The 27,764-nt window shown below is 38.2% G+C and overlaps 4 protein-coding genes across 8 annotated transcripts; 3 read left to right on the top strand and 1 right to left on the bottom strand.

The window, feature by feature from the left end:
* The first annotated feature begins 3,111 nt into the window (after nucleotides 1-3,111).
* LOC18027249 (bidirectional sugar transporter SWEET9) lies at nucleotides 3,112-4,934 on the top strand. The gene is made up of 6 exons (XM_006411068.2): nucleotides 3,112-3,218; nucleotides 3,428-3,464; nucleotides 3,576-3,786; nucleotides 4,047-4,208; nucleotides 4,316-4,435; nucleotides 4,532-4,934. The coding sequence occupies exons 1-6, from the start codon at nucleotides 3,170-3,172 to the stop codon at nucleotides 4,760-4,762; spliced, it is 810 nt and encodes a 269-aa protein (XP_006411131.1). The 5' UTR covers nucleotides 3,112-3,169; the 3' UTR covers nucleotides 4,763-4,934.
* A 442-nt stretch (nucleotides 4,935-5,376) lies between these two features.
* LOC18027248 (ricin B-like lectin EULS3) lies at nucleotides 5,377-7,418 on the bottom strand. Its single transcript, XM_006411067.2, has 4 exons — nucleotides 6,728-7,418; nucleotides 6,266-6,388; nucleotides 5,833-6,061; nucleotides 5,377-5,611 (listed from the first exon to the last, which is right to left on the bottom strand). Coding segments are annotated over exons 1-4 (981 nt in total). The 5' UTR covers nucleotides 7,355-7,418; the 3' UTR covers nucleotides 5,377-5,609.
* A 518-nt stretch (nucleotides 7,419-7,936) lies between these two features.
* Nucleotides 7,937-24,289, top strand: LOC18027247 (chromatin structure-remodeling complex protein SYD). 5 transcript variants are annotated; one of them, XM_024148101.1, is made up of 35 exons: nucleotides 7,937-8,072; nucleotides 8,606-8,752; nucleotides 8,845-8,906; nucleotides 9,075-9,190; nucleotides 9,288-9,680; nucleotides 9,861-9,916; nucleotides 10,039-10,199; nucleotides 10,286-10,350; nucleotides 10,435-10,830; nucleotides 10,945-11,102; nucleotides 11,404-11,501; nucleotides 11,722-11,907; nucleotides 12,034-12,214; nucleotides 12,297-12,479; nucleotides 12,563-12,606; nucleotides 12,797-12,853; nucleotides 12,967-13,063; nucleotides 13,173-13,345; nucleotides 13,426-13,639; nucleotides 13,766-13,891; nucleotides 13,987-14,076; nucleotides 14,260-14,376; nucleotides 14,450-14,530; nucleotides 14,633-14,740; nucleotides 15,133-15,302; nucleotides 15,493-15,571; nucleotides 15,658-15,732; nucleotides 15,973-16,070; nucleotides 16,161-16,268; nucleotides 16,566-16,623; nucleotides 16,703-16,933; nucleotides 17,041-18,124; nucleotides 18,203-18,400; nucleotides 18,484-22,608; nucleotides 22,895-24,289. In XM_024148101.1, exons 2-35 carry the CDS (start codon nucleotides 8,648-8,650, stop codon nucleotides 24,142-24,144), a joined length of 10,743 nt encoding a protein of 3,580 aa, XP_024003869.1. In that variant the 5' UTR covers nucleotides 7,937-8,072; nucleotides 8,606-8,647; the 3' UTR covers nucleotides 24,145-24,289. The 5 variants fall into 5 exon arrangements, with proteins under 5 accessions (XP_024003869.1, XP_024003866.1, XP_024003868.1 ...); XM_024148098.1 differs by having other exon boundaries at nucleotides 18,484-22,749; XM_024148100.1 differs by having other exon boundaries at nucleotides 11,719-11,907.
* Nucleotides 24,290-24,684: 395 nt separating this feature from the next.
* Nucleotides 24,685-26,503, top strand: LOC18027246 (peroxidase 24). Its single transcript, XM_006411064.2, has 4 exons — nucleotides 24,685-24,978; nucleotides 25,092-25,286; nucleotides 25,405-25,570; nucleotides 26,085-26,503. The coding sequence occupies exons 1-4, from the start codon at nucleotides 24,685-24,687 to the stop codon at nucleotides 26,501-26,503; spliced, it is 1,074 nt and encodes a 357-aa protein (XP_006411127.1).
* Nucleotides 26,504-27,764: the final 1,261 nt, after the last annotated feature.

The following is a 27,764-nucleotide window of genomic DNA, read 5'->3' as shown; positions in this document are numbered from 1 at the left end:
AGGGTAAATAAGCTAGTCTATGATTTACTAGTAGTATTGATCATACTAGAGTAAAAGTATTTGTTGCACTCGCATGACTGTGGTCTAGTAGTAAAAATAACCGTGTGGGGTGTTACACCATTTCACCCGGATTAGATTCCCCTAGAAACAAAAACACATTAATTGTGTGTGTGTAATCTGGGCTTGGGCCTAATAGTTTACAAGAGATCTGACTACTCCTGGCATTGGGCTGACCAACTCACGGACACGAGAGGAAATAGGATGGGAGCCGAAGTATCCAAGCTTTGCTCAATTTTTTAGGAGTATCCAAGTAATATACCCATTTTTACTTGAATCGAGATGATGAAGGAGTACGCTAAGAGAAGAGACCAAGAAAGCTAGATAATTGCTTAGAGAATGCCTCTAGAGCTGAAGAATCCACAAATGTGAAGCTTTTTTTGTTTGTTTATGTTTGGTTCAAACTCATATATACTACAATACAACAGATTAAACAGCTGAGAAATATTCAGAATTCTTCATAAATTCCATGTTCACTTTGTTTCGAAGCAAAATAAGAGTTTCAGAGCTTGAAAATATTAAATAAGATGCTTTTGATTTTGGTAACTAGGTGTTTGTATTTTTTTTTTTTTTGAATGAATGAATGAATGTAAAATAACTAGGTGTTTGTATTTGTACATAATCCCGTCGTATTTTTAGGTTAATCAGGCTTTTTCATATCTTTTTAACAAATTTAGAGGCTAATCAGGCTTTTTATCTTTTTAACAAATATCTAGTTGAAATTTGATTAATCCGCTCATTCCATTGATTAAAGTTCAACAAGATAACTATCAGTTTGGTTATATAAATATTGACCATTCATGTGTTTGCGTATTGAACGAGATCGTCATTAGGTTGATCATAATTTTCCTCTAAAAATATTTTATCTACTGAATATGAGAATTGGAAAACTAGTCAACCACTACGGCAGTATTCCATTTCCATGCATCATCGAAAATAAAGGCTCATCTGATTTAATAAAATAAAGAAGGGGTCTCGATCGATCGCAACCACAACACATAAAATCATCTTAATTTAATTTGATTAATTGTTTTAGCTTATTAGAGGATTAATGCTTCATTTCAGTCGATATGTTAAAACTTGTCATGTCTTGTTACCAAATTAAAAATCTAACAAAGAAATAGCCCAAACAAAGCACAGCCTCAAGGCATGTGCCTAAAACACATCTATGCCTCTGCCTCCATCTCTCACACATAAGTATATGCTAACAAAATTCGTTTTGATTCTATTATTTAATAATATTTGCTCAAGTTTCTGTACAGATTTTGTTAATAGTATAGATCTATATGTTATATGTGCCTAACATATTGATTAATATGGTCACAAATCCTCTCATGGTGATATGCGCAAGCCAAATATGATCTGATCAGATTTTGGTTCTTTACACCACTTATGGAAGATTGTAAACACTAAACACAATGCAGGCAAGTCATAGTTTATAATTATCTGATTCGTGATGGGAAGAGAACAGACAGAAATATCTCCAAACATAATTAAATCAATTTGGTTATATACACGAAATTGAACAATGTTCACTGTTTGCTACTTAATGTGTGTATGATATGCGCTAATTAATTGGCAGAAATGATTCGAATTCAAGATTTGTTTTGAGCCTGATGCAAACTTCTTGGACGGATTAATCGTAGAAGGCCTAACAATTAGGAACAAAAACCAGTGACAAGACGTTGCCACCACCTAATTAGTTATTAAGTTCAATGTCATTAATTTCACTAAGCTTCTCCACAAATCTTAGGGTTCCTCACAAGTAATACCTTTTTGCATTATATTATTAGGTTTGGCTCAATCGACTTGTTTGTCTTTTTCTTAACAAAATTTCAAAATAATAACTAACAGTCGTACTTTCAACCTTTCACTAACAACAACAAAAAAAAACTGAACAACTTCAACACTATAAAGACGATCTTTATATCTTCAATTTGATCACCAATTCATAAAGGAAATTGTAAGTATTATATGGGCTCGAATATTTGATTTTTCTTACAGTAAATGATGTCTACATGTAATGAGTAGATAACATAGAGAGAGTTTACGTTTAGATTACAGTTCAGTATGGGCATATAGGAGATTAATTAAGTGAGACTGTAAGATTTAGTCTCGTGAGTCTACATCTGGATTTTGACGAGTAATAAATCTTGTGGGTACTTTTTTAGTGAGTAACTATGAGACTGTGAGATTTAGTCTCGTGAGTATTTTTAGTGGGTCTACATCTGATTTTGACGAGTAATAAAGTCTTGTGGGTACTTTTTAAAATCCATGCACGTATGACGTATCTCAATCATCGAACTATTAATTCGTTTTTATCTGTATTTGATTAGAGATTGGGATTACGATTTCCGCCACATTATTAATTTTATGTCAGATTATATACAAAAATTTGTCATATTTACGTTACCAAAAAAGATTGCTAAATATAAAAACTTGTAATGGAGTTGTTCTCCTAATATTTTGTGACAAAATTAAAATATGTCTTACAAAACATTTCAAAACTGAGTTAGATTATGTTGTTCTATAAAAGCTCAATCTTGCAACAAAACTGGTTGGGCAAATTACAACGATCAAGCCATAGTCGCGAAATCGTGGAGCATATATGAATGGAATTTCTGTTGTTAATTTATTACGGAAATTTTCCTAATCAATTTTATCGTAATTTTTCATGCCTATTAGTAATCTCGAGTTTGATTACAAATAAAAGGAACTTATCAACAAAATATATATGTAAAAGGATAAATTATGGTTTCCTCGATCTACACGATTATTATTAAGTCTGGATTAGAATTGGTATTAGTAAAACGAAAAATTAACAAATTTGCTGGTAGGTAAGAATTTCAAAAGTCACCAACAATTAAGAGACTTGCAAGAAATATCTGCGCTCCTTAGTGAAACATTTGTACAAAAAAACAAAAACCAAGAAAACTTGAACCAAACTCTTGTTTCTAGTTTGAAAAGAGAAAGAAAAAAATTTAATGAAAAAACAAGAATGACTCACTCTCCTAGCAAATCCAATATAAAATGGGGGCTTTGCATGAAGGAACTTATATCAAAGCAAATATTAAACTAGCAAGAGAGAGAGAGAAAGAGAGAAAAGTGAAGAATGGTGTTCATCAAGGTTCATCAACTTGCTTTTCTCTTCGGGCTCTTGGGTAATTCAATCCTTTTGTTATTCTATGCTTTTTGAATTTTGGCCTTTAGAAACCATAACAAAATCCAACGATAAAATTGACATATACTATATTCTCAGCAGTAAAGTACATGCACATGTACATGCATAGAGATATTTGCTTTTATGAACATTTAAACCTAAAATAAAGTTCATAATACTTATCTTGATTCTTGTTAACTATATTTTCAGGCAACATTGTGTCCTTTGGGGTATTCTTGTCACCAGTGTAAGACACGTACATATGAAGTGTCTAATTTGTGAACTAGATAATCTATTTTATAAAGTACATATATATTATTACTGTTATTAAATATATTTGATTATATGTAAATGATAGGCCAACGTTCTATGGGATATACAAGAAGAAATCATCAAAAGGGTTTCAGTCGATACCGTACATATGTGCACTCGCAAGTGCGACTCTTCTTCTATACTACGGAATAATGAAGAAACATGCTTATCTCATCATTAGCATCAACACCTTTGGATGTTTCATCGAAATCTCCTACTTACTCATCTATATCATTTACGCACCAAGAGAGGCCAAGGTTACCATCTAAATCTCCTAGTTTGCAAATTCATAACTAAATAGAAAAGATAAATATGTTTTTGGTTCAGTTCGATACTGTTTGATGCAATTTCTGCTGATTTTAATAAGCTTAAATTGTAGGCACATTTCAAATTGGTAGTTTAAGTTCACTTCAGTAATTGGTTTATATCTCCACACCTACTTCCTATGATCTTGATTGTGATATCTATTAATCTATATATAATATATTTATGATTAACGTGGACGTACACGTGGCAGATATTCACGTTGAAGTTGATAGTGATATGCAACATCGGTGGACTTGGTCTCTTGATTCTTCTCGTTGATCTTTTGGTTCCAAAACCAAACCGTGTCTCAACCGTTGGATGGGTTTGTGCTGCTTACAGTCTCGCCGTCTTTGCTTCTCCCTTAAGCGTCATGGTGATCCATCAGCTTTCTTCAAACATCATGTCGTTTTTCTTATTATATCATGAACTGTGGAAATTGAAAAAAAAAAAAAACAACGTGTGATGTGTTGTTTATTGCAGAGGAAAGTTATAAGGACAAAGAGTGTGGAATACATGCCGTTTCTTCTCTCCTTGTCTCTCACTCTTAACGCCGTCATGTGGTTCTTTTATGGACTTCTTATCAAGGACAAGTTCATTGCTGTAAATTAATGGATATTATTAATTACATTTTCACATTCGTATTTCTTCATTTTTATTAATTACTCCTCTCTAACGTTTTACTTGTTTTGTCTTCAGATGCCAAACATTCTCGGTTTTCTATTCGGCATAGCTCAGATGATACTATACATGATGTATCATTCGAGGAAAACGGATTTGGCAAATCTCACATCTACAAAGACCCAACCAACAAATGAAACCAATCTTAACGAAGTCGCAATCGTGGCCGTTGAATTGCCTGATGCAAGATCAGACAACGTTGAAGGATCGGCGAGGCCTGTAAAGACTCCAAACTCAAGCACGGCTTGAAGGGCAAAACATGGCGAATTAATGTATGGGAGATGTTTTTATCGTATGTTGTTGGAATAATAAGCTTTACTTTCTAGATAGATCTTCTGTCGGTTTGGGGTTGGTCTAACCAAACCAATAACGTTCTATCTTTTTGATCATAACTAAAAAACCTTGATGAATGACGACAATCTTGGTCCAAATAGTTTAAGTTTGTGTCGATGATTAGCCAAACCAAGCTCCATCAAACTAACACTTGTAACACTTTAGTGATGTCTACGTAAGCTAATGGTCGTATTTTGTTATAGTTACTAATAGAACAACACTGCTAAATTTAAAATTTTACGTATACAGTACATCGATTTCTCTTGGACAGAACTAGAACTATATATTAAATGAGCTGTGATAGAAACGCAAATAAACGTGCGCGCAAGTCTGCTAAAATATCAACATAATTAAAGAAAAAATCTGTGATTTCTATCTATAATAGAAAATAGAAAAGAGAAGAAGACGACAAACGCTTCACGTTTCTAATATCTACATATTTTTTTTCAAACATTTAAGAGATTGTTCCTAACAAATTTTATAGCAGACTTTATTTTTACTTTTTACTAGAAATTTAAGATTTTTTAAGCAAAAAGAAAATTTAGAGATTTCACAATACATTATGAAAAAAGTAAAATAAATCGCATACAGTGTATGTAAATCTGTAAGAATGCATACTTGGGATACAAGTAAAATATATTACAGATGCAAACGGCACAAACTCAAGTCTTACAACACAAAAATTAACAAATGGCCACTATTCTTTCTTTCTTATTCATATATAATACACACAACCACTTTTAACCACTCCACCCGCCGATTTTCCTGCATTTACAATAACTCAGTTAAAACGAGGATCATACACACAACCACTTTTTACCATGGCTGTGTCAAAGTCATGTCACAACTTGATCGAGACATTAGCTCATTACAGTTCTAGTCCTTCTTATGACCAGTTCCAGTTCATATTCTACCTCATGGTCTCTAGTTTGATCCAAGTCGAGCAATTTCTAAACCAAGCAGAAGAAAGGCAAATCAAAACTTACAGAAAGGAAAGATCTTCCAACGTTGGTTGTCTCCTTTGTTCCAGTCCCAAAGGACGATAGTTGTGCCATCACGGACACCACCAGATTTTCTGTCACCGTGATATGCATCAACGTTTAGCCTCACATTGTTCACCATCCTTATTTTGCGATACCCGTCTCCAAGATCCTTGCTCTCTGTCCACAGTACAGACTCGTCGAGCTTATCAGGATCATATAGGGTTAGATGCACCTGCAACACCCAAAGACACAACAACATATTGCATAAACACGCGACTGCAAGAAAAAAGAAGATGAACAAAAATGCATGGCCAACTATGAGACACAGTGAGTCTAGCTACTTGGAGAAGTTCAGCTGCTCAAACTTTAGCTATAGGTCTACCAAAACTAGCCTATGACTTAATGTAACAAATTATAGCTTTGTTTGTTAGCTTACGGGATGGGTAGCTCCCACAGAATGCTTCATGGCTTCACCAGTGGCCTTGTTTACAAGAGCAAAACAAGGATGACCTTCTTCGTCCTTCACTCGAGGGCTGTACTTCTCGTCTTTGTACCAGTGCTGCGCATTGTAAACACACATTTCTGAGAAAATCTACCCACGAATGAAATAAAAACAAGATCTTTGGAATTTGAACCCCCAAAACTAAAACCTGTTTCTGCATTCTAAATCATAACCAAAAAGATTCAATCTTTCATGACAAAAGCTATGAAATCATTCCAAATTACTCAGATTCTCAAGTGAGTCAACAAATTGAGATGCATATGAATCAAACCAGTGTTTTTTTCTTATTATCCAAATCAATAAATCAGCAAGAATTGCAGCTGCTTGATATCAACAAGATCCAAAAATGAAAGAAAAAAAGGTAGTTGGATCGTGGTGAGAGAGACGATGTGATACCTGAGCTTCATCAGATGGATCGGATGGAGCGAGAATGACCTTACCGTCTCTGATAGTCAGATAGTAGTCAGGCTCCGCCTTGGAATAAACCTTCACCGTTTGTCTTCCGGCGAGTCCGGCGAGATTATCAGGAAGACGGTTCTGATCAGGACGGTGGTGGTGGAAACCAGAAGGCGTATCGGACTGATGTGAGCTATGGTGAGACACGTGCGTGACGCCAGTGTGGTCTCCGTGGCTTTCCAGAGCCGAATTAGTCGGCGGGTAACCTCCGTAACGGTGGTGCTCCGGTGGGTAGGTTTCGTTGGATGTGTGGTGGCCGACATGGCTCACATGACCAAACGGAGGCGGCGGCGACGGAGCTTCGAAATAAGGTTCTGATCGGTAAGGCGCCGGTGCCGGCGGAGACGGCGCGTAGGGATCGAATTGAGGTTCCGATCGGTAAGGCGCCGGAGCTGGAGGAGACGACGCGTAGGGATCGAAATGAGGAGGCGGTGGCTGGTAAAGGCCAGGGGGTGGTGGAGCACCGGCGAAATTGTTGCGTGGCGGTGAAGGGGGGAAGGATTGACGATCATCTTCGCCGTCGTGGTGGTGGTGGTGGTGATGGTGGTGGCCAAAAGGAGGATCCATTGGAGCTATTTCCGAGATGATTGGAGGGAGGAGAAGAGAAATGATCTCAACTTAAAAACCTCTGAGAGAAGAAGAAGAGATGGTTTTTTGTTGGCAAAGATACTAATTGCCACGTCTTGTTGAATAGTCAACTTTTTATTTATTTTTCCCCAAAAAATATCATCAATTTTAAAATTAATTATAGAATATCAGTTATAAAATTTAGTTTTGATTATGTGGGATTTACGATCTAATTCACTTAAGAAAGTCTAAGAAACTATCAATCACATCCAACAGAAAAATCTACAACAGTTGATGTTTTGATAAATCAATAATCTTTTTCGGTTTCAAAAATCAGTTTAGATAATATTTTGATATTTAAAAAATATTATAGTTTTGAAGTCTCTATCATCATCATATATAACAACAAATAAATATCTAGTTAAGTAACAAGTTTTTTATTTATTTTCTGTAGCATACTGAATTTAAGCATGTAAATTCAAATGTAAATTTTTCAGTGTATACGAGTAATTTACTATTTATCTACTACTAATTTTTATAAGAAAAAGATTTATATTTAGCCCTTAGAAATATAACAATTGTGAGTCGTTTGGTGCGCTTTCTTTTCTTGATTCTCAAAGCGACGACGCCATTTCGCACACGGCTTCACTTCTCAGCTCAACGTTTGTTCCTGGAATTAAACTTCTGCTTTGTCTCCTACAGGCAGATCTCTAACTGGGTAAACCTCTTCCTTCTTCCTCTTTGCTGTTTGATCGCTATTTAGGGTTTTGTTGTCACTCTTGTTTGATTTGGGTTGCATATAATTTTGGTTGCATTTACTGAGAGAAATTCATCGACTTTTCTCTTCTTTTTCGGGGATTATCGCTCCGTTAGCTTAATTACGAAGAGAAGATACAAGCACAGCTTTGCTTAAGGCCATTTCGAACTCATTTTCGTCAATTTTCATCATTTGAGTTCTCTCCGTCACTATCAGAATGAGATGCCTTTTTTTTTGTTTGTCTCCTTGCTTAGGAAAAAAACTTTCTTTTCGCTTGGGTTTTTTCTCGAGGTCTAAATAGAGTCAGATATGGCCAGAGATGAGCATGATATTTGTAATTCTTGCTCCTCTAGGTTTACTTTCGTTTGGGATCGGATGTCATGTCTTTTGTTTTCCTTTTCACAAAATCATTTGGTTGGAAATACCCTTGTTTGTGATAGCTTTTGTTTTTGTTCTCGGTTGTAAGATTAATACTTGGATGCTCTCTGATGCAGGGGTTTCTCACATGATGTACATACTGGTGTAAAACTATTAAGATGACATCTCCTCATAATATTGAGTTGGAGGCAGCTAAGTTTCTGCACAAGCTCATTCAAGATTCCAAAGATGAACCTGCCAAGCTAGCAACAAAACTTTATGTGGTAATGTAGCTTAACCTGGTGTTTGCTTCATCTGTGTTTTAAGCTTTAATAAGCCTTTGCTGTAACTTCATTTGTTCTTTTGACTACTTCAGATACTGCAGCACATGAAAACCAGCGGAAAGGAACACTCAATGCCGTATCAAGTCATATCGAGGTATTGCTGCTGGGTTTAGTACATCAGCTTTCATGAAAGTCGCATTTCACTTGCTATGTGCCATATTGTTATTCGGAGTTAAAGCTGCGATTCATGATTTTGAGAATTATCACTCTTGTTCATGTTTTCACTCTAGTTCTTCTGATATTTTCTTTCCAAAACTCCAAGGGCCATGGAGACCGTCGTCAATCAACATGGTCTTGACATTGAAGCTTTGAAGTCATCTCGTCTTCCTCACGCTGGTGGTACCCAAATGGAAGATTCTGGGTCTGCACATTTGGCTGGTATATTCATTTCTTCTCTTGTGGTTCAGTTTAGAATTTTGTTTCTTATATGAAAATTCTTGTGCTGGTCTTATTGTTTTGTTATATTTTCATACAGGGTCTTCCCAAGTCGTTGGAGTTAGCAATGAGTCCAAAGCGAGTCTAGTTGAGAATGAGATGTCGAAATATGATGCATTCACTTCTGGTAGGCAGCTTGGTGGATCAATCAGTGCATCACAAGCCGTTTACCAAGGGTCTGGAACTCGAAGTAATAGATCCTTTGATCATGAGAGTCCATCCAGCTTGGATTCTAAGTCGGGGAATTCTCAATCTCAAGATAGAAGTGAGACAATGAATCAAAGAGATGTTAAGTCAAGTGCAAAGAGAAAGAGGGGTGAATCATCATTTTCGTGGGAGCAAAATATGGATAATTCTCAAATATTTGATACTCATGGGACAGTTGATGATCAGACTAGAAAAGTGAGCAAAGTGGAAATGCCTGGTAATTCAGGTAGGATGATTTCTTGTAGAATGGAGAATCTTTGTAAATCAAGAAATATATACACAACCCTTTTTGGGTTTAGTTTTAAAGTTAAGAACACCGCGTTGCAACCTACTATTATGTTAGTTATGCATGCATGTTAACTGGTTAGTTTAATTGTGTAGTTTTTTTTTGGCTATTAAAACTCAGGTGATATTGAGAATTTGCAAGTCGGGTTGTCATCAGATGCATACACGACTCCTCAGGTACATCCCTTTACACTACACTTTTTGGGGATCCTCCAGTTTGCATTACACAATTATTTGCTTATTGAAATCATATTCGTTAGCTTGCTCGAGTAAAGTTTGCATGTTCATTTCTATGGCAGAGTGGCTGGCAAAACAGTGAAGTCACAGCAATCAGGCCTCCAGCTCACAGAGATACTGGAAAATCTGTCTCAGCAGAGGATTTAATGCCTTCAGGACCACTTTTTAAAGAGCAACAATTGAAGCAGCTCAGAGCCCAGTGCCTTGTGTTCTTAGCTCTCAGGTAATTTAACAGTCTCCCAAGCTCTTGTTTTCTCAATTTCGTGCGATCGTTACTCTGAAAAGCTCTGACTGATTTCCTTTTCGTAGAAATGGTTTGATGCCAAAAAAACTGCACATCGATATAGCCCTTGGAAATGTTTTCCCCAAAGATGGTAATTATTTGCTTTCCCTTGGGTTTTTTGCTTTTAGCCATTTTCGACATGCTTTCCTTGGATTGTAATTGCCCTGCAATACAGATGGTTTCCGCCGAGAAATGTTTGATCAGAAAGGAAGAACACATTCTCTTAGTGAATCGGGTAGCATTCACGAAGTCTCAGCTCCATCAGCAAGAACGGATAATCCCACTGGAAGATTGACTGAAATGGAATTCTCGGCAAAAGAAACAGAGATGCCACGATTAGAGGACAAAATCTCAAATGCTGTATTTTCTGATGGACAAAAGCTTGTTCTGGCATCTAAAATTCCAGATTCTCAGGCGCAAAATCAGGTTTCTGGTAGTCATTCTGAGCTGGCTTCTTCTTCGGGTAGTCTTGCGAAACACGCTCCTTCAGAGATGGTGGGATGGGCCGGAATTATTAACCGTCATGACAATTCAAGTTCTGCTTTTCTACTCGACGAATCATATGCTCCAGGTCAGTGGACTACCTTAGATGAGCGAATTGTTGATGATAGGCCTCTTTTGAGTGGAAAGCTTTGAACTAATGTTGCTGATTACTTTTCTAACATGGATGTATGGTACCTTACAGATCAAGAGGAAGGTAATATGCAACCGTCGCCTAAGTACACCATGTCACAGAAGTGGATTATGGATCGACAGAATAAGAGACTTTTGGTTGATCGGAGTTGGAGTCTTAAACAGCAGAAAGCAGACCAGGCAATTGGTGCACGGTTCAATGAGTTGAAGGTCTCTTTCTTGCCCTTTCTTTCATATGACTCTTTCTTTTAATAGTTTGTGACTCCTCTTACTTCTTACTAGTGATTAATTTTTTCAGTGTTCAACTTTATGCATTATGCTTGTTGTTTCTGGTGGTTTCTGTATCCTTTTCTTGTGATTGGACGAGATTATTTGCTTTGGCCTTGGGGTCATTTTGTTAAAACAAATTTCACATTTGAAGTAAACTAATTTGTACTTGGTCCATACTTTGTTTGGTTCTATATTATTTTTTGGATATAGGCTATACTAATTTACGCCTCTTAATCTGCAGGAATCGGTTAGTTCGTCGGAGGATATATCTACAAAGACCAAGAGTGTTATAGAACTGAAAAAGCTTCAGCTGTTGAATCTTCAACGGCGATTGAGGAGGTAACTAAATGTTAAGACTGAATTTCTCGTTGATGGATGTTTGAACATCTCTTTATGCCTATTTTCCCAATAAGTCGTGCTTACAAGACATACAACTAGCTATTCTGTTAATTTTATTGTTAATGCCATACTAGAATGCTAACTTTTTTTTAATCTGTATATATGTTTAACCTGTCATATCAGCTAACGGCTGTAGTGCTTTGTTGATTTGTTGAAGCAGTGAGTTTCTGTACAACTTCTTCAAACCCATTGCAACTGATGTTGAGAATCTAAAGTCATATAAGAAACATAAGCATGGCCGGAGAATTAAGCAGCTTGAGAAGTATGAGCAGAAGATGAAGGAAGAGCGACAAAGGAGAATTCGTGAGAGGCAGAAAGAGTTCTTTGGGGAGATAGAAGTTCACAAGTACGTGCAATTTGTTTGCTATCCTAGTCTATTCTGCTCATTGACTTATTTTGTGAGCCTAACAGAACATTTGTTTATTTAAGTTTAACTGTTTTAAACTTATAGTTTTTTTGAACCTTGCTTTAGGGAAAGGCTAGAGGATTTATTCAAAGCTAGGAGAGAAAGGTGGAAGGGTTTCAATAGATACGTAAAGGAGTTTCACAAGAGAAAGGAACGCTTTCATCGCGAAAAGATTGACAAAATTCAACGGGAGAAGATTAATTTGTTAAAGATTAATGATGTCGAGGGTTATCTACGTATGGTGCAGGTTCGATCTCTGCACTACTTTTGGAAGTTTTAAGGTTATGTTTCTTCTATGCTGTGTAATTAGGAGATTGGCGAATATATAGGATGCCAAGTCAGATCGAGTAAAGCAACTACTCAAAGAGACAGAAAAGTACCTTCAAAAACTTGGATCCAAGTTAAAGGAGGCAAAATCGTTGACCAGTCGATTTGAGAATGAGGCAGATGAGACGGTCGCTGTTGAGGATGAAACTTCGGTTGAAAATGAAGATGAGAGTGACCAGGCAAAGGCAAGTCATTTTTCCCAAGATTTCATTTCTTTTTGCGTTCCTCCATCTGTTTCTGATGTGGTTACGATCTGTATGCTACACAGCACTACTTGGAAAGCAATGAAAAATACTACTTGATGGCTCACAGGTAATGTTGCTGCTTTTTATACTGCCAAATATCATCCAAAATGAACTTCTAGTTTCATAATTTTTCTGTTTTATATCTGAATTGTCATTTTTGTTTGCCTTCACTTTTTATCTAAAATTGTGGTTTGTAAAATAGGGTTTTATTGGAGCATCTTTCCTCATTCCTCTACTTACAAGAAATTGTTTTGCAGTATAAAAGAAAATATTAACGAGCAGCCAGCTACTTTAAAAGGTGGAAGACTAAGAGAGTAAGTGGATAGTACCCGCCTTTTGGCTCATGGAACTATACATTTGAGCCCTTTCTAGTTTTTGGTAAGAGTATGTCGTGGAATGCTTACAACTACAAAATCTCACTTTTTAGGTACCAAATGAATGGCCTAAGGTGGCTTCTTTCCCTGTACAACAATCATTTGAATGGCATTTTAGCTGATGAAATGGGTCTCGGGAAAACTGTTCAGGTATTTAATGGCACCCCAATTGGTACATTGTGGACATGGTATATTTGTTTGAATTTGTTATAAGTTGTATTTGTTGCATAAGTTATAATTTTTTTTTTTCCTTTTTCAGGTTATTTCGTTGATTTGCTATCTGATGGAGACAAAAAATGATAGAGGGCCCTTTTTGGTTGTTGTACCATCCTCTGTGCTGCCCGGCTGGGTGTCAGAAATTAACTTCTGGGCTCCGGCAATTCAGAAAATTGTTTATTGTGGCCCTCCGGAGGAGAGGCGCAAGCTATTCAAGTAATGTGGAGCAAAGTTCTATTACTGTTGTTCGTTATCTCTCAGATATTGAGGTTCATTATTTTCTGTTTTAATTGCAGAGAGCAGATTGTTCATCAGAAGTTCAATGTCCTTCTGACAACATATGAATACCTAATGAACAAGCACGATAGGCCTAAATTAAGCAAGATCCTTTGGCATTACATTATTATTGATGAAGGACATCGCATAAAGAATGCATCTTGCAAGTTAAATGCGGACCTGAAACACTACAATAGCTCCCACCGACTCCTGTTAACTGGGACGCCATTGCAGGTACAATTTTCATTCCTTCTCCTTCTCATGAATATTTTGACACATACCCTTGATTTTACTATCTTTTTGTTGTTATTTTCTGCTGTTGACATCGCTCATCGTCTCAGTATATTATATTTCTTACAGAACAACCTGGAAGAATTGTGGGCTCTGCTAAATTTCCTGTTGCCTAATATATTCAACTCGTCAGAAGACTTTTCACAGTGGTTCAACAAACCATTTCAAAGTAATGGAGATAATTCTGCTGAAGAGGTAGCTTGACAGTCATGTTACTCAGATAATAATGGTTATACTAATCTTAAGACATTGTGGTTTTAACTACAAGCTTTTGATTGCCATTTGACTAGGCGTTGCTATCGGAAGAGGAGAATTTACTGATCATCAATCGTCTTCACCAAGTTCTTCGACCATTCGTGTTGCGGCGTCTGAAACATAAGGTTGATAACATGATATCTTCCTTGCAACATTGTTCCTTTTTTCCTTACTTTTTGTAGACTCCAACCTTGTCGTTCTAGTATTGCTTTCATTATATTCAACGATATGGTAGGATATTATGCATCTCCTTTTTTTTTGTTGTTGTTAATTTTAAATTAATTGTGTCAGCTAATATATTATGGTAGGTTGAGAATGAACTTCCTGAAAAGATAGAGAGACTCATACGGTGTGAGGCTTCGGCATATCAGAAACTGTTGATGAAAAGAGTTGAGGATAATCTAGGCTCTCTTGGAAACGTGAAGGTGCTGTTTTGTGGTCGGTGTATTGTCAGTTTTGTGATAGTGTTTAGTTATTTCTTAGCTTTTTTTTTTACAGTCTCGTGCAGTGCACAACTCAGTGATGGAGCTTCGGAATATTTGCAATCATCCATATCTCAGCCAACTTCATACAGAAGAGGTAATATTTTCATTTTCCCGGAGATGATCTACATAAATGCAAAGAATTTCTGGTTAGTTTACTAAGGAAAGTTCTGATGAAGGGCCTGCGAATCACTTTCAGGTCAATAGCTTAATTCCTGAGCATTATCTGCCTCCAGTAATCAGACTCTGTGGGAAGCTTGAGATGTTGGATCGGCTCTTGCCCAAACTCAAAGCAACAGACCATCGGGTAATGATTTTTTCTTCATTATCATGACAATGGAATAGTTTGAGGATTCAATTTCTAGAAACAACAGCTGAATATTAAAGCTGTCTTAAGAGATTTTCAAGTAAAGTACCTTCCAGTGCCCTTGCCTCTGATATATGTAATAATATGTGGATCACGGGAACTTAATTTATATTTGCTTTGTTTGCATGAAGCATTACTAGTTTGAGGAGTGAGCTGGGTATATTCAGCTAGCATTTCTCCTTTACTTTGTTGCTTCAACTTTATCGAATTCTATTTACTTGTAAAATGCACAATGATGCCATGATTTGATACTCTGCTGCATGTTGACCCTAATTTGACTGCAGATGCATATAAGTGTTTGCAACTTTTTTTTTCGGTATGAATTTCCGCAGGTTCTCTTCTTTTCAACAATGACTAGGCTTCTTGATGTTATGGAGGATTATCTCACCTTCAAGGGATACAAATACCTTAGGTTAGATGGGCACACATCTGGGGGTGATCGCGGCGCTCTTATCGATGGTTTCAACAAGTCTGATTCACCATATTTCATATTTTTGTTGAGGTAATGCATGATATTTCACGGTTGCTTTCTTTATCTTTGAGCTTTATCAGAATGATTCATGTTACTTATTGTTACATTCGGAATTACAAGTTGTAAATGTTATCATTAAACTCTCTGCCGGTCATAGTAAAGTAGCTGTAATACTTATAAGTGTCTGGATTTGATAACTGAATCTTTCATTGGAATTCAGTATACGGGCTGGTGGAGTAGGAGTTAATCTGCAAGCTGCTGATACTGTAATAATATTTGACACCGACTGGAATCCTCAGGTTAAACATGACAGACCCTCATGTCAAGTTATAGTATCCTGTGGACATCAGTTCGGACTTTGAGGAGCATTTATTATTTATTTCAGGTTGATCTGCAAGCTCAAGCAAGGGCTCACAGGATTGGCCAGAAAAGAGATGTTCTAGTTCTTCGTTTTGAAACGGTTAGTTTATTTATTTCTGCAAGGAATTCAAATTTCTTTGTTTTATTTTCTTTCAGTTAATCTTTGTGGCTTCTTAATGTAGTGCAGGTATCTTAAATATATTGTTTTTTTTTTGTCATGGCTTAATATATAGCCTTGAGACATTCTGATTTGTACTCAGTGTGTTCCTTTCCACTGATACTTTATTCTTCAACTGAACCGTCTGAACTGGTTGTCTTCTGTTCTTCCTTGCATCCTAAGGTCAATACTGTTGAGGAACAAGTTAGAGCTTCAGCGGAACATAAACTTGGAGTTGCTAACCAGAGTATAACTGCTGGCTTCTTCGACAATAACACTAGGTGAATCCAGAGACGTCCATTTTTTGCTTCAAAGGTACTAGCTACCAAGTACCAACTTTCTAATGTAATCAGTTTGTTGTTTTGTAACAGCGCTGAAGATCGTAAGGAATATTTAGAGTCCTTATTGCGTGAGTCAAAGAAAGAAGAGGCTGCTCCAGTGTTGGACGATGATGCCTTGAATGATCTTATAGCACGAAGGTTTATCATTTTCTTTCATAATATTACCTTTGCTTGTATCTTGATTTTATTTGGTTCCTTAAATTGCGCACTATGATTATTGCAAACAGGTTTGTACAAAGTATTTTGACTTTCCAACTGTAAAGTAGTTATCTGCTATCGTTTTCCATACAAATATTTTCTATCCGCATATAAACTTCTGGGTACTCGGTACTTCCATATGTTCTCTGTTATATGATAGGCTGAGTTTCTTCTGTCTTAGATGGAACTCTTTTTTTTTTTTTTCATGTAAATCTGACATTTCTGTTATCTTTCTAGGGAGTCAGAGATCGATATCTTTGAATCTATCGACAAACAAAGAAAAGAGGATGAGATGGTATGTTTGTTCTTAATAACTTTATATTTGGTTTATTCTAAGTTTTATGATGTTTAATTTATCTGCCATGGCTCTGCAGGAAACATGGAAGAGCTTGGTACAGGGGCCAGGGTCAAAAAGTGTTGCACCTATACCACCTATCCCCTCTCGTCTTGTTACTGAGGATGACTTAAAGCTGCTATATGAAGCAATGAAAATAAATAATGTCCCGATGGTTGCAGTAGAATCAAATGTTGGCATGAAACGGAAGGGTGGTTCGGTAGGAGGCTTTGATACTCAGCAATATGGAAGAGGCAAACGAGCAAGAGAGGTTTGTTGAGTAAACTTATTTTAACATTCACTTGTCGACCTTAATATGATACTGCTGGTAGGACCTTTGCTTATTAAACTAAATTGACAAAATTGCAACTTCATAAGGTTCGATCTTATGAAGAGCAACTGACAGAAGAGGAGTTTGAAAAGCTGTGTCAGACCGAGTCAACCGATTCTCCCAGAGACAAGGAAGAAGGGAATGAGAAGAGCTTGGCAAATGACACATCAAGTATTCTGGGTGGAAACACTGGTGAAAAGAGCTTGACAAATGCTACACCAAATACTGTGGCTGGGAACAGTGGTGAAAAGCGCTCGGAAAATGATAAAGTAGATATTCTGGCTGGAAACACTGGAGACACTACGCTCCCCACATCTCTGGCATCGGCACTGACTTCACAGCTCGTTGAACCTCTACAGAAATTACAGCAGCCACTGAAAGAAGTAACAGAACCTGTAAAACGGGGCCGTGGTAGGCCCAAAAGAGCCGATAAAACGTTGAATCATTTAGCTGTATCAGTTCCAGGCAGGACACATGCAACAGGGGAGGCTAGATCATTGGCAATTATTGGTTCTGATGTTGCTATCCCTAGAGGAAAGGATGAAACATCTAGTTCGGCTCGCCCTCTTACTTCACCAAATATATCAGTTCCTCCTGGTTTTCAACCACTTCCAGACTCCAACTCTACTCCAATGCCAACGAGGGGTCGGGGCAGGGGAAGAGGCAGGGGACGTGGCGCAGGAAGGGGAAGGAGAGTGGAAAGTATGTTGCATGGTACTGAAAGTTCCTTAAGTACTCAGAGAAGTAATGCCCTTGCATCTCCTTCTGGTGATCCCGTAGCGTCAAATTTAGTAACTGTTCCCGTCTCTTCGGCTGAAATTAAAGCGAAAGTCCCTAAACTTATCGAAGGAAGTACTTCTGATTCTACTGCTGTGCAGCCCTCTCCTGCTGTCTCCCTAGAGGCGAGTAGTCTACAGTGCATTAAAAACCAACCAGATGTAGCAGCAGATCTAGATGCACCGCCTGGTTTTGGTTCTGGATCACATGTTCAGTCGCTAAATATATCGGAGGATTCCTTGGGAAAAAATTCAGATGTGGTAAAGAACAAGCCTGCTATTCCAGAAATGAGAAATAACCAGGGTTCAGGAGTTCTGAAACAATTAGTTAACGTAGCAAGCTCTACTGCTTTAGGTATATAACTCGCAGATCGCTCAATAGTTTTCACATATATTCATCAGAAGATATTTTTAACATCAATGTTTTTTACAGGTCATCCGCCAGGGCAAAATCAGAGAGCTGTCACTTCTGTTTCTGATGGATCTCAAAGTACTTCAGTAGCCTCCGTTGAGCATGAAAGAAATAAATATCCGGAGGGTCGAACTTATACAGCTTCTGCTACCTTGACAAATGCACCTTTAGATGCTTGTCGGCCATTGAGTCCACATCTTGTTTCTTCTACGGTTGAAGGTACAGATATTTGAAGCATCTTTAAACAAACTTAATCTGCTTTGGGTTCTCAATTTTACCGTTATGCACTATCTTTTTTGCAGCACAAGACGCCAGTGTTCTTTCTCCTCCTGCAACCTTGCCTGTTAAGAGGCAAGGTCGGAAGATGCCAAACAGAGGAGAAACTCCTAGACGCCGAGGAAGGAGACATGTTCAAGCTGTACCTGCTACTGATGGCTCTTCTGCACGGAGTACAAGATCAACACCTCAAATTGAGGTCAAGGTTGGTGATTCATCAGGCTCCAAAACTACATCAGTGGGAAATAAGTGTGATATTGTTGCCCAAGAACAACCCCATTTCAGCCAGTCAGTTGCACACTCTTTTGCCACTACAAGTCAGGAAAAAAGAAAAGAAACATCAGGTATTGTTGGCTCTGGAAGGAAACAAACTACTGATGTGACTGATGTTGCTCGCGTCATGAAAGAGATATTTTCAGAGACTCTGGTAAAACATAAAGTTGGGGAGCCTTCTGAAACAGCAGGAACAAATGAGCCTGATGGGAAATCCCCGGAAAAGATGAACATGCACATAGTTAATACCAGCAGGGCAATGAATATAATCCAACCTGCCGATCAAAACTTGGGAGTAGAAACATTTGTTTCCAAATTTTCAGCCGAAAAGCAGAAGTCTGGGTCTTCAGTGATGATTGATGAGACTAACAAAACTTCACCTGACATTGAGGCTGCTGTTTCTCAGTCTCATGAAATAACACCTCAAGGTAATATGCTCATTGACTCAAAAATTTCTGTGGGTGGAGAGTTGGTTGAGACGAAACTGAAAGTAGCGACATCAACAGATCCAAACTTGGGAATACCAGCATCTGTTTCCAATGTTTCAGAAGAAACTAAAATTTCTGGTTCTTCTTTGATGTTACATGATATTGTAAAACCTTCACCGGGATTTAAGGCTCCTGTTGATCAGTCTGATGATACTTCAGCTCAAGGCACTGTCTCCATTGATTCAGAAAACCTTGTGGACAAGGATTTGCTTGAGATAAACAAAGAAAGTCAACCACAAGAGTCTCATGATGATGGTTCTGGGCAAAGATTACCAGCTCCTAACGCTGATTTGGCTGAGGCTTCTAACAAACAGACAGGGGCATCGATATCACCTTCGATTTCTCCTGGAGCCATGACGATGACTGAAAATATGGTTGGACTGAGATCAAAGGATTCCTTGGAAAGTGTTCCAGTTTTTCCTGTTAAAGTTGTTGAAGATTCGAAAATGCCTTCAGCATCCAATGAACAGGGTTCTCCAAAGAAAACTGCTTCACCTGAAATCCGTAGATCTAGCGGTGTTGATTTGGATTCTCGCATTACTCCTGTTGATCAGATTGATGATACTTCAGCTCAAGGCACTGTCGCCATTGATTCGGAAACCCTTGTGGAGAAGGATTTGCTTGAGATAAACAAAGAAAGTCGACCACTAAAGTCTCAGGATGATGGTTCTGGGCAAATGTTACCAGCTCCTACCGCTGATTTCGCTGAGGCTTCTAACAAACAGGAAGGGGCATCGATATCACCTTCGGTTTCTCCTGGAGCCATGACGATGACTGAAAATATTGTTGGACTGAGATCAAAGGATTCTTTGGAAACTGTTCCAATTTTTCCTGTTAATGTTGTTGAAGATTCCGAAATGCCTTCAGCATCCAATGAACAGAGTTCTCCAAAGAAAACTGAGTCACCTGAAATCCATAGATCTAGCGGTGTTGATTTGGATTGTCGCCTTACTCCTGTTGATCAGCCTGATGATACTTCAGGTCAAGGCACTATCCCCATTGATTCGGAAAACCTTGTGGAGAAGGATTTACTTGAGATAAATAAAGAAAGTCGACCACTAGAGTCTGAGGATGCTGGTCCTAACGCTGATATCGCTGAGGCTTCTAACAAACAGGCAGGGGCATCGATATCACCTTCGGTTTCTCCTGGAGCAAGGACGATGATTGAAAATATGGTTGGACTGAGATCAAACGATTCCTTGGAATCTGTTCCAGTTTTTCCTGCTAATGTTGTTGAAGATTCCAAAATGCATTCAGTATCCAATGAACAAGGTTCTCCAAAGAAAACTGAGTCACCTGAAATCCATAGATCTAGCGGTGTTGATTTGGATTGTCGCATTACTCCTGTTGATCAGTCTGATGATACTTCAGCTCAAGGCACTGTCGCCATTGATTCGGAAACCCTTGTGGAGAAGGATTTGCTTGAGATAAACAAAGAAAGTCGACCACTAAAGTCTCAGGATGATGGTTCTGGGCAAATGTTACCAGCTCCTACCGCTGATTTCGCTGAGGCTTCTAACAAACAGGAAGGGGCATCGATATCACCTTCGGTTTCTCCTGGAGCCATGACGATGACTGAAAATATTGTTGGACTGAGATCAAAGGATTCTTTGAAAACTGTTCCAATTTTTCCTGTTAATGTTGTTGAAGATTCCGAAATGCCTTCAGCATCCAAAGAAGAGGGTTCTCCAAGGAAAACTGAGTCACCTGAAATCCATAGATCTAGCGGTGTTGATTTGGATTGTTGCATTACTCCTAATTCCGCTGAATCTGATGGTGATGGCAACTTTTCTAAAACTAGTACTGAGGTACCAGAAAATCTGAATGATTCTGTGGCTAAAAGCACTTTGGAGATGAGTGTTTCCACATCTGGAAATTTTCTAGAAAAAGGGTGTCAGACATCTAAATCTGATGATCTGAAGTGTGTTCTTGATCCTGAGAAAAACGATGCCGTAAATCCTACTGGCTCCAGTGATTCTGTTGCTTCCGAAAAGGCTGAAATAATTCCTGTAGGCAATACTTCGAATTTTCCACCTAAGGTTTCCACTGAGGGAGCTCTTGCAGACCAGATTGTAATTGAAGAGGCTTCTTCTGTTCTTAAGAATCCTGGATCTTCATATAACCCAATCAACGAGAAAAATCATCACCCTAGGTCTGGTGATCTGATTGGATTGGTTGCAAACCAGGATGATGGCACTGAGTTGTCTGTGATTGTTGGGGATGCTGAAAATGACACAGAGATGGAGGATGCTGATGATGCCAAACTTCCGGTGGGTTATTCAGTTGAGAGTGAGGAGAAAGAGAACACTCTTCAATCCAGTATGCCCAATGATAATGCCGTTAGCCCTGCCCCTTTTGAGAAGGTAAAAGATGGTGAAGATACTGGTTTACCTGTAAAGCGTGATGTTTCTTGTCCAATGGATGTGATGGGACATGAAGGATTTGAATCTGAAACCCATGCTCATACAGATACAAGTGATGTTGACATGTCAGAGAGTATGTCTGATGGAGGAAAATTGAATCTCTCCTCTGGGCAAGTCCTAGATGTATCAGAGGATTTGAAAGTGTCTCACTCTTTGTCACAGGATCAAACAGGTATACCCCTGGTTGGCCTAGTACCTGATAATTTGCAAGAACACGGGGAGGAGCCTGCATCACCTCAGGAAGCAGCGAAGAACATTGTGGGTTTCCAGTCAGAGGAAAATCATTCTCCGAGTATTTTGCCAGACGCTACGCCAGGAAAATCAGAGGATAAAAATTGTGAGCAGATGGATATCTCTGGTGGCAGCATTTTAGGGAAAACGTGTCTGCCTTTATCTTCTATCCAGTCTGAGGAGGAGAATGACAATAACTTGTCACAGCCTGAACTTCGTCCAAACTCAGAAATAGTTGAACTAATGGATTTAGGAGCTCAATTGTGCGAAGGATCTGAGGTAGAGATAACCTCTGCTATGCCGGAAAATAAATCAGCTAATCTCCAGCTCTTGTCCACCAGTTTGGGGGAGCTAAAGGATACTGAGGATATTATCACTGGACTGGAAGAAACGAAAGATCCCGAAGCTGTTGAAGTCGATCGTATTTGCAACACTGATGTCCAGACGTCTCCCTCTATTTCAGCTGAAGAAAAGAAAACTAAGAATGGTATGCAACAAGAGGAATGCAAAGACCTTGAAGCCGGCAAAGATTATACATCCGACAGTGAGACAAGTGCTTCTATGGCCGTAGATACACTAGCTGATGTCCAGCCCTCATCGTTTCTTACAGCTGAGGAAGAAAACTTTGAGGATAGAGAACAAGTTAAAACTGCTGGATGTGAGATAGCTGATGTCTCGACTGTATGTTTGTCAGAACCTCAAGTTAAGTTACCTTCCTCTGCAGAGCAAGTGGGAGGTCGAGCTGATGTCCAGCCTTCATCGTCTCTTACAGTTGAGCGAAAAAATATTGAGGATAAAGAACAAGTTGAATTTTCTGGATGTGAGATGGCTGATGTCTCGACTGGATGTTTCTCAGAACCTCAAGAGCAAGTGGGAGGTATGCACGTTCATTAATTCAATGACATATCTTGTAGCATGATTACGTTAGGGACAACAAAAGAAAACTTTTTTTTTCTTTTTTCAGCAACAAAGAAATCTAAATATATTTGTATTAATAAATACATCTTTCAATTTATTTGAAGGTACAGAAATCCCTTCGTCTCTCCCAGTGATAGAGGGGGGAAAGGCGGAGAACCAATCGGACAAGAGAAACAGGCTTGATCGTGAAGCTAGCTGTACAACCGCTTCGGTTCAGCCAGAGGATTTATCCAGGAATCTAGCTGAAACTGAGGAGCCCACGCACATGGGGAAAGTTGGTGATGCAAGTGACCATTCTGAAGATAATGTAGCCACTAGTGTTTTGGGGGAAAAAGAAGAATCAAAGGAACAACGAGAACATTCTTCTTCAGCATTAAGGTCTGAGGAAGAGACCAAGGCCAAGAGCCCATCGGACGAGAGAAACAGGATTGATGGTGAAGCCAGCGGTATAACCATTTCGGTTCAGCCAGAGGATTTGTCGAGGAATTTAGTTGAAACTGAGGATCCCACACAGATGGGGGAAGTTGGTAATGCAAACGACCATTCTGAAGATAATGTGGCTATTGGTGTCTCGGAGGAAAAAGAAGAATCGAAGGATCAACTAGAGCATTTGTCTTCAGCATTAAGTTCCGAGGAAGAGACCAAGGCCGAGAACCCATCTCACGAAAGAAACATGATTGATGGTGAAGCCGGCGATATGACCATTTTGGTTCGACCAGAGGATTTGTCGAGGAATCTAGTTGACACTGAGGAGCCCACACATATGGGGGAAAGTGGTAGTGCAAACGATCATTCTGAAGATAATGTGGCCATTGGTGTCTTGGAGGAAAAAGAAGAATCAAAGGATCAACTAGAGCATATGTCTTCAGCATTATGTTCAGAGGAAGATGCCAAAGCCGAGAAACCATCCGACGAAAGAAACATGATTGATGGTGAGGCCAGCGATAAGACCATTTCGGTTCAGCAAGAGGATTTGTCTATGAAGCTAGTTGAAACTAAGGAGCTCACACAGATGGGGGACGAAGTTGGTAATGCAAACGACCATAGTGAGGATAATGTGGCCACTGGTGTCTTGGAGGAAAAAGAACCAAAGGATCAACTAGAGCATTTGTCTTCTGCATTAAGTTCAGAGGAAGAGAGAAAGGTCGAGAACCCATCAGACGAGAGAAACATGATTGATGGTGAAGCCAGCGATATGACCATTTCGGTTCAGCCAGAGGATTTGTCGAGGAATCTAGTTGAAACTAAGGAGCCCACACAGATGGTGGAAGAAGTTGGTAATGCAAACGACCATAGTAAGGATAATGTTGCCGTTGATGCCTTGAAGGAAAAAGAAGAATCACAGGGTCAATGAGAGCATTTGTCTTCAGCATAAAATACTATCTTGTATTTATTTATACATTTGAAATTTAAAATTTATAAGAGCTAAATTAGATTTCACTAGAAAACGACTTGTGTCATTGCGCTGGTTAATGGTATTTTTAAATCTGTGCAGTAAAGTTTCAGAAGACAGTGAAAGTAAAAAAAGAACAAAAATTGCCTGAAGCCCTGAACTAATCTAAATTGCGGTGAAATTTATAATTTGTAATATCTGCATTATGAATCTTCACGTTATGGTTCAGCTAATGAAGCTAAATGATTTGTTGTTGACTTGTAACTTAATAATTAATCCTTCATTCTCACAGCACATACAGGGAACTTTGCTTGGCCACCCAGATATATAATTATTTCAATAATCATTCAATCCATTTAAAAAACTCCGAAAAAGCAAAAAAGAATAAACGAGCAAATGGAGTATGGAGCCTATAGTTTCACTATAAAGCAACTCTTCCAAGTGCATTCCTAATATACAACTAGAACAGACACTTCCAAGCAAACCTAAACATCACGAGTCATGGCTAAGAATCAGCTAATTGTAGCGATTCGGTTTTTATTTCCGCTTGTTTTGTTTTTAGCTGTTTTACTTTGTGTTGATGGTAAGAGATTCAGTCATAATAATGGTCATCAACATGATGACCATAAGATAAGAAGAGGAAGATGGGAGGGTAAGCTGAAGATGAAATTCTATCACAAGACCTGCCCTGAAGCCGAGGATATCGTGAGAGAGATTGTATGGAAAAAAGTCAAAGCTAACCCTAGCTTGTCTCCCAAGTTACTGAGAGTTCATTACCATGATTGCTTTGTTAGGGTATGATAATAATCCTGAAGATCTAATATATTGCTCTAAAACGTTTCCTTTTCATTTCATGAACATTTTTTGTATTGAAGACAAGTCTAATGTAATTCACTGATCATATTCAGGGTTGCGACGCGTCGCTGCTTTTAGATTCAGTTGCTGGAAAAGCAGCATCCGAGAAGGAAGCGAGACCTAATCTTTCGCTTTCCGGGTTCGAAATCATCGATGAGATCAAGTCCATTCTCGAAAAAAGATGCCCTAAAACCGTGTCTTGCGCAGACATTCTCACCCTAGCCACCCGAGACGCCGTCTCGTACCAAGTAATATACATAAACAATCTCATGTAGATATATATCATGATTGGAAAATATCATTTTTACTAATCAATCATGGGTAAATTTTATGGAAATGATGAATCCGGAACTTGATGTTATATAGTTTGGAAGGCCGTTATGGAACGTTTTCACCGGACGTGTTGATGGAAAAGTTTCATTGGCGACGGAAGCCGCCAGAGACTTACCCTCCGCTGGTGCAAACTTCACCTCTCTACTGAAACTCTTTGCCGAGAGCGATTTGGACGTCGTTGACCTCGTGGCTTTATCAGGTTTTTTAGCATTTCTTTATTTTCTGTTTTTAATATTTTGGTAATCATATACACAATATTCATACGTTACTATTAAGGTACCAAGTAAATTAAAAACCAACTTTATGAAGATCGCGGGAATATCAGACCACGTGCATGTCCATGTTACGAAGTTTATGGGAATGCTACAACGTTTTCTTCCAATATTCAAGAAGTAGTATAATATCGTATATACTATGAAAAAAAAATATATATTTTGAACATCATATATTTGAGGAGATTAGGAGAATCATGGAAGAAACTTCCCACGTGGTCATTATTCGAGAATTTTCCATTAATTTTCTTAGAAATCATCTGATAATTAACTATTTATCACTTAAAACTTTTTATTTGTGTTGAATGCAAACAACTTTTTAAAGGCAAAATTTTAGTAATATTATATCATTTGCTGAGGAACTTTTTGAGATATATATCGTTGATAAAAGTTTGAGATGATTTTAAGCTAAATTAAAAGAAAAGAAAATGTATGAAACAGGAGCACACACAATAGGAACAGCACGTTGCGGTGTGTTTGGTCGGAGACTCTTGAACTTCACCGGGAAAGGAGACACAGATCCTTCACTGAACTCTAGCTACGCTTCTTTCCTCAAATCCAAATGTTCCGACAAATCTCTAAGACTCAACTCTTCCGCAGTGGTCGGAATGGACCCCACCGGAGCTCTCTCCTTTGATAGTGGCTACTTCTTCTCTCTCCTCCAACACAAAGGACTATTCACCTCCGACGCCGCCTTGTTGACTGATCGCTCCGCTGCTTCCATTGCTAGTGCTTTCCAAGACTCCGGCAGTTTTCTTGCTCAGTTTGGTCGGTCTATGATCAAGATGAGTTCCATCAAAGTCCTTACACTTGGAGATGAAGGTGGTGAGATTCGCAGAAACTGTCGCGTTGTCAACTAATAAAAAAAATCTTTTTCTGTACGTTTAAGTCGCTACCGTAATTCAGTTATCATGTAATCATGTTTTGAGATTTGTTTTTCTTATTTTTTTTACGATATTGTTGATGGATTATATATATATATATATGTATATTATGACCCCTTCAAGTGAAATTGTATCATGGTTTAAGTTTTACTTGAAGAAAATAAATTGGAGAAGAGTATTTTTGTACGTTTTAGAGAAATTACTCAAAGTCGGATTAAAAGTCCTTGTAAATAAAAGGACTGTCGGCCAAGGATTGGTCTTTTCTTTTGCTTGAGAGTTTCGGGTCAAATTGTTTTCCCACCTCTGATTGGGCTTCTTGTCTTGATAGTCACTGCTCTGTGACTGGTTGTATACATGTCTTCTTCATTTTAAGTCAATACAAGAAAAATCTTCATAACAAATTCTCTCAGTTGAAGATAGTGGATCCGATTGAATATAATTATGATATGATCACTGTTTGAAGATAGTGGATCATTATCATACAAGAAAGTAATTCGATCCCAGCATCTTCAAAGAGTGATCATATCATAAATGTATTCTTTCAATTTCATGATGAGTCAAGTCAAAAGAAACCTCCTGTTAACTCTTGCAATTGACCGTTGTTGGCTTCCAGTCACAAGTTTTGAGATTTTTATCCTTAAAATAATAAATAATTCTGTCATTATTCTACCTTAATGATATAGGGAAGTCGATTATTTTCAAACAAGTTGATTAACAAAATATAATCCACTCATTAAAAGGTAATTTATTAGTGCAAAATTTCTTTGGTTTATATTTAAAACTTGGCCTCTTCTCCGAGTGAAAAAAATGATACTCAATTAATAATTGTCCACAATTCCTACAAAGAAAAATCAAAGTTTGTTTTTTCTTCTAGTTAATTAAAATAAGGAAGACTTTGCAAAAAAAATTCTTCACTATGTAATTCCTTGTGCGAGCCTTACTATTTCATTTACTTACTCCCCCAAGCCCTTGTGTTCTGCAGTTAGGCATGTGATCAAACCTCATGACTGTTCGGATTGTCACTTAGAAATTAATTCCATGCACTACAAGAAAAACATCATTTTACAACAGCTGAAATGGTCGTTAATTCGTCGTAATGACACCGACGATTTCGAAATCCTCGTAAAGTCATCTTTGTAATAGACAATTCGTCGTAAAATCGTCGTATAATATACGACGGTTTTGTTTCGTCGTAACGTCGAGGGAAACAAAATCGTCGTAAATGCGCCGTACAGTT

The sequence above is a fragment of the Eutrema salsugineum genome, unplaced genomic scaffold, assembly GCF_000478725.1.
Source record: "Eutrema salsugineum unplaced genomic scaffold, Eutsalg1_0 scaffold_10, whole genome shotgun sequence".
In the NCBI taxonomy this organism is placed as follows: domain Eukaryota; kingdom Viridiplantae; phylum Streptophyta; class Magnoliopsida; order Brassicales; family Brassicaceae; genus Eutrema; species Eutrema salsugineum.
This window is presented reverse-complemented; position numbering and strand designations above follow the sequence as displayed.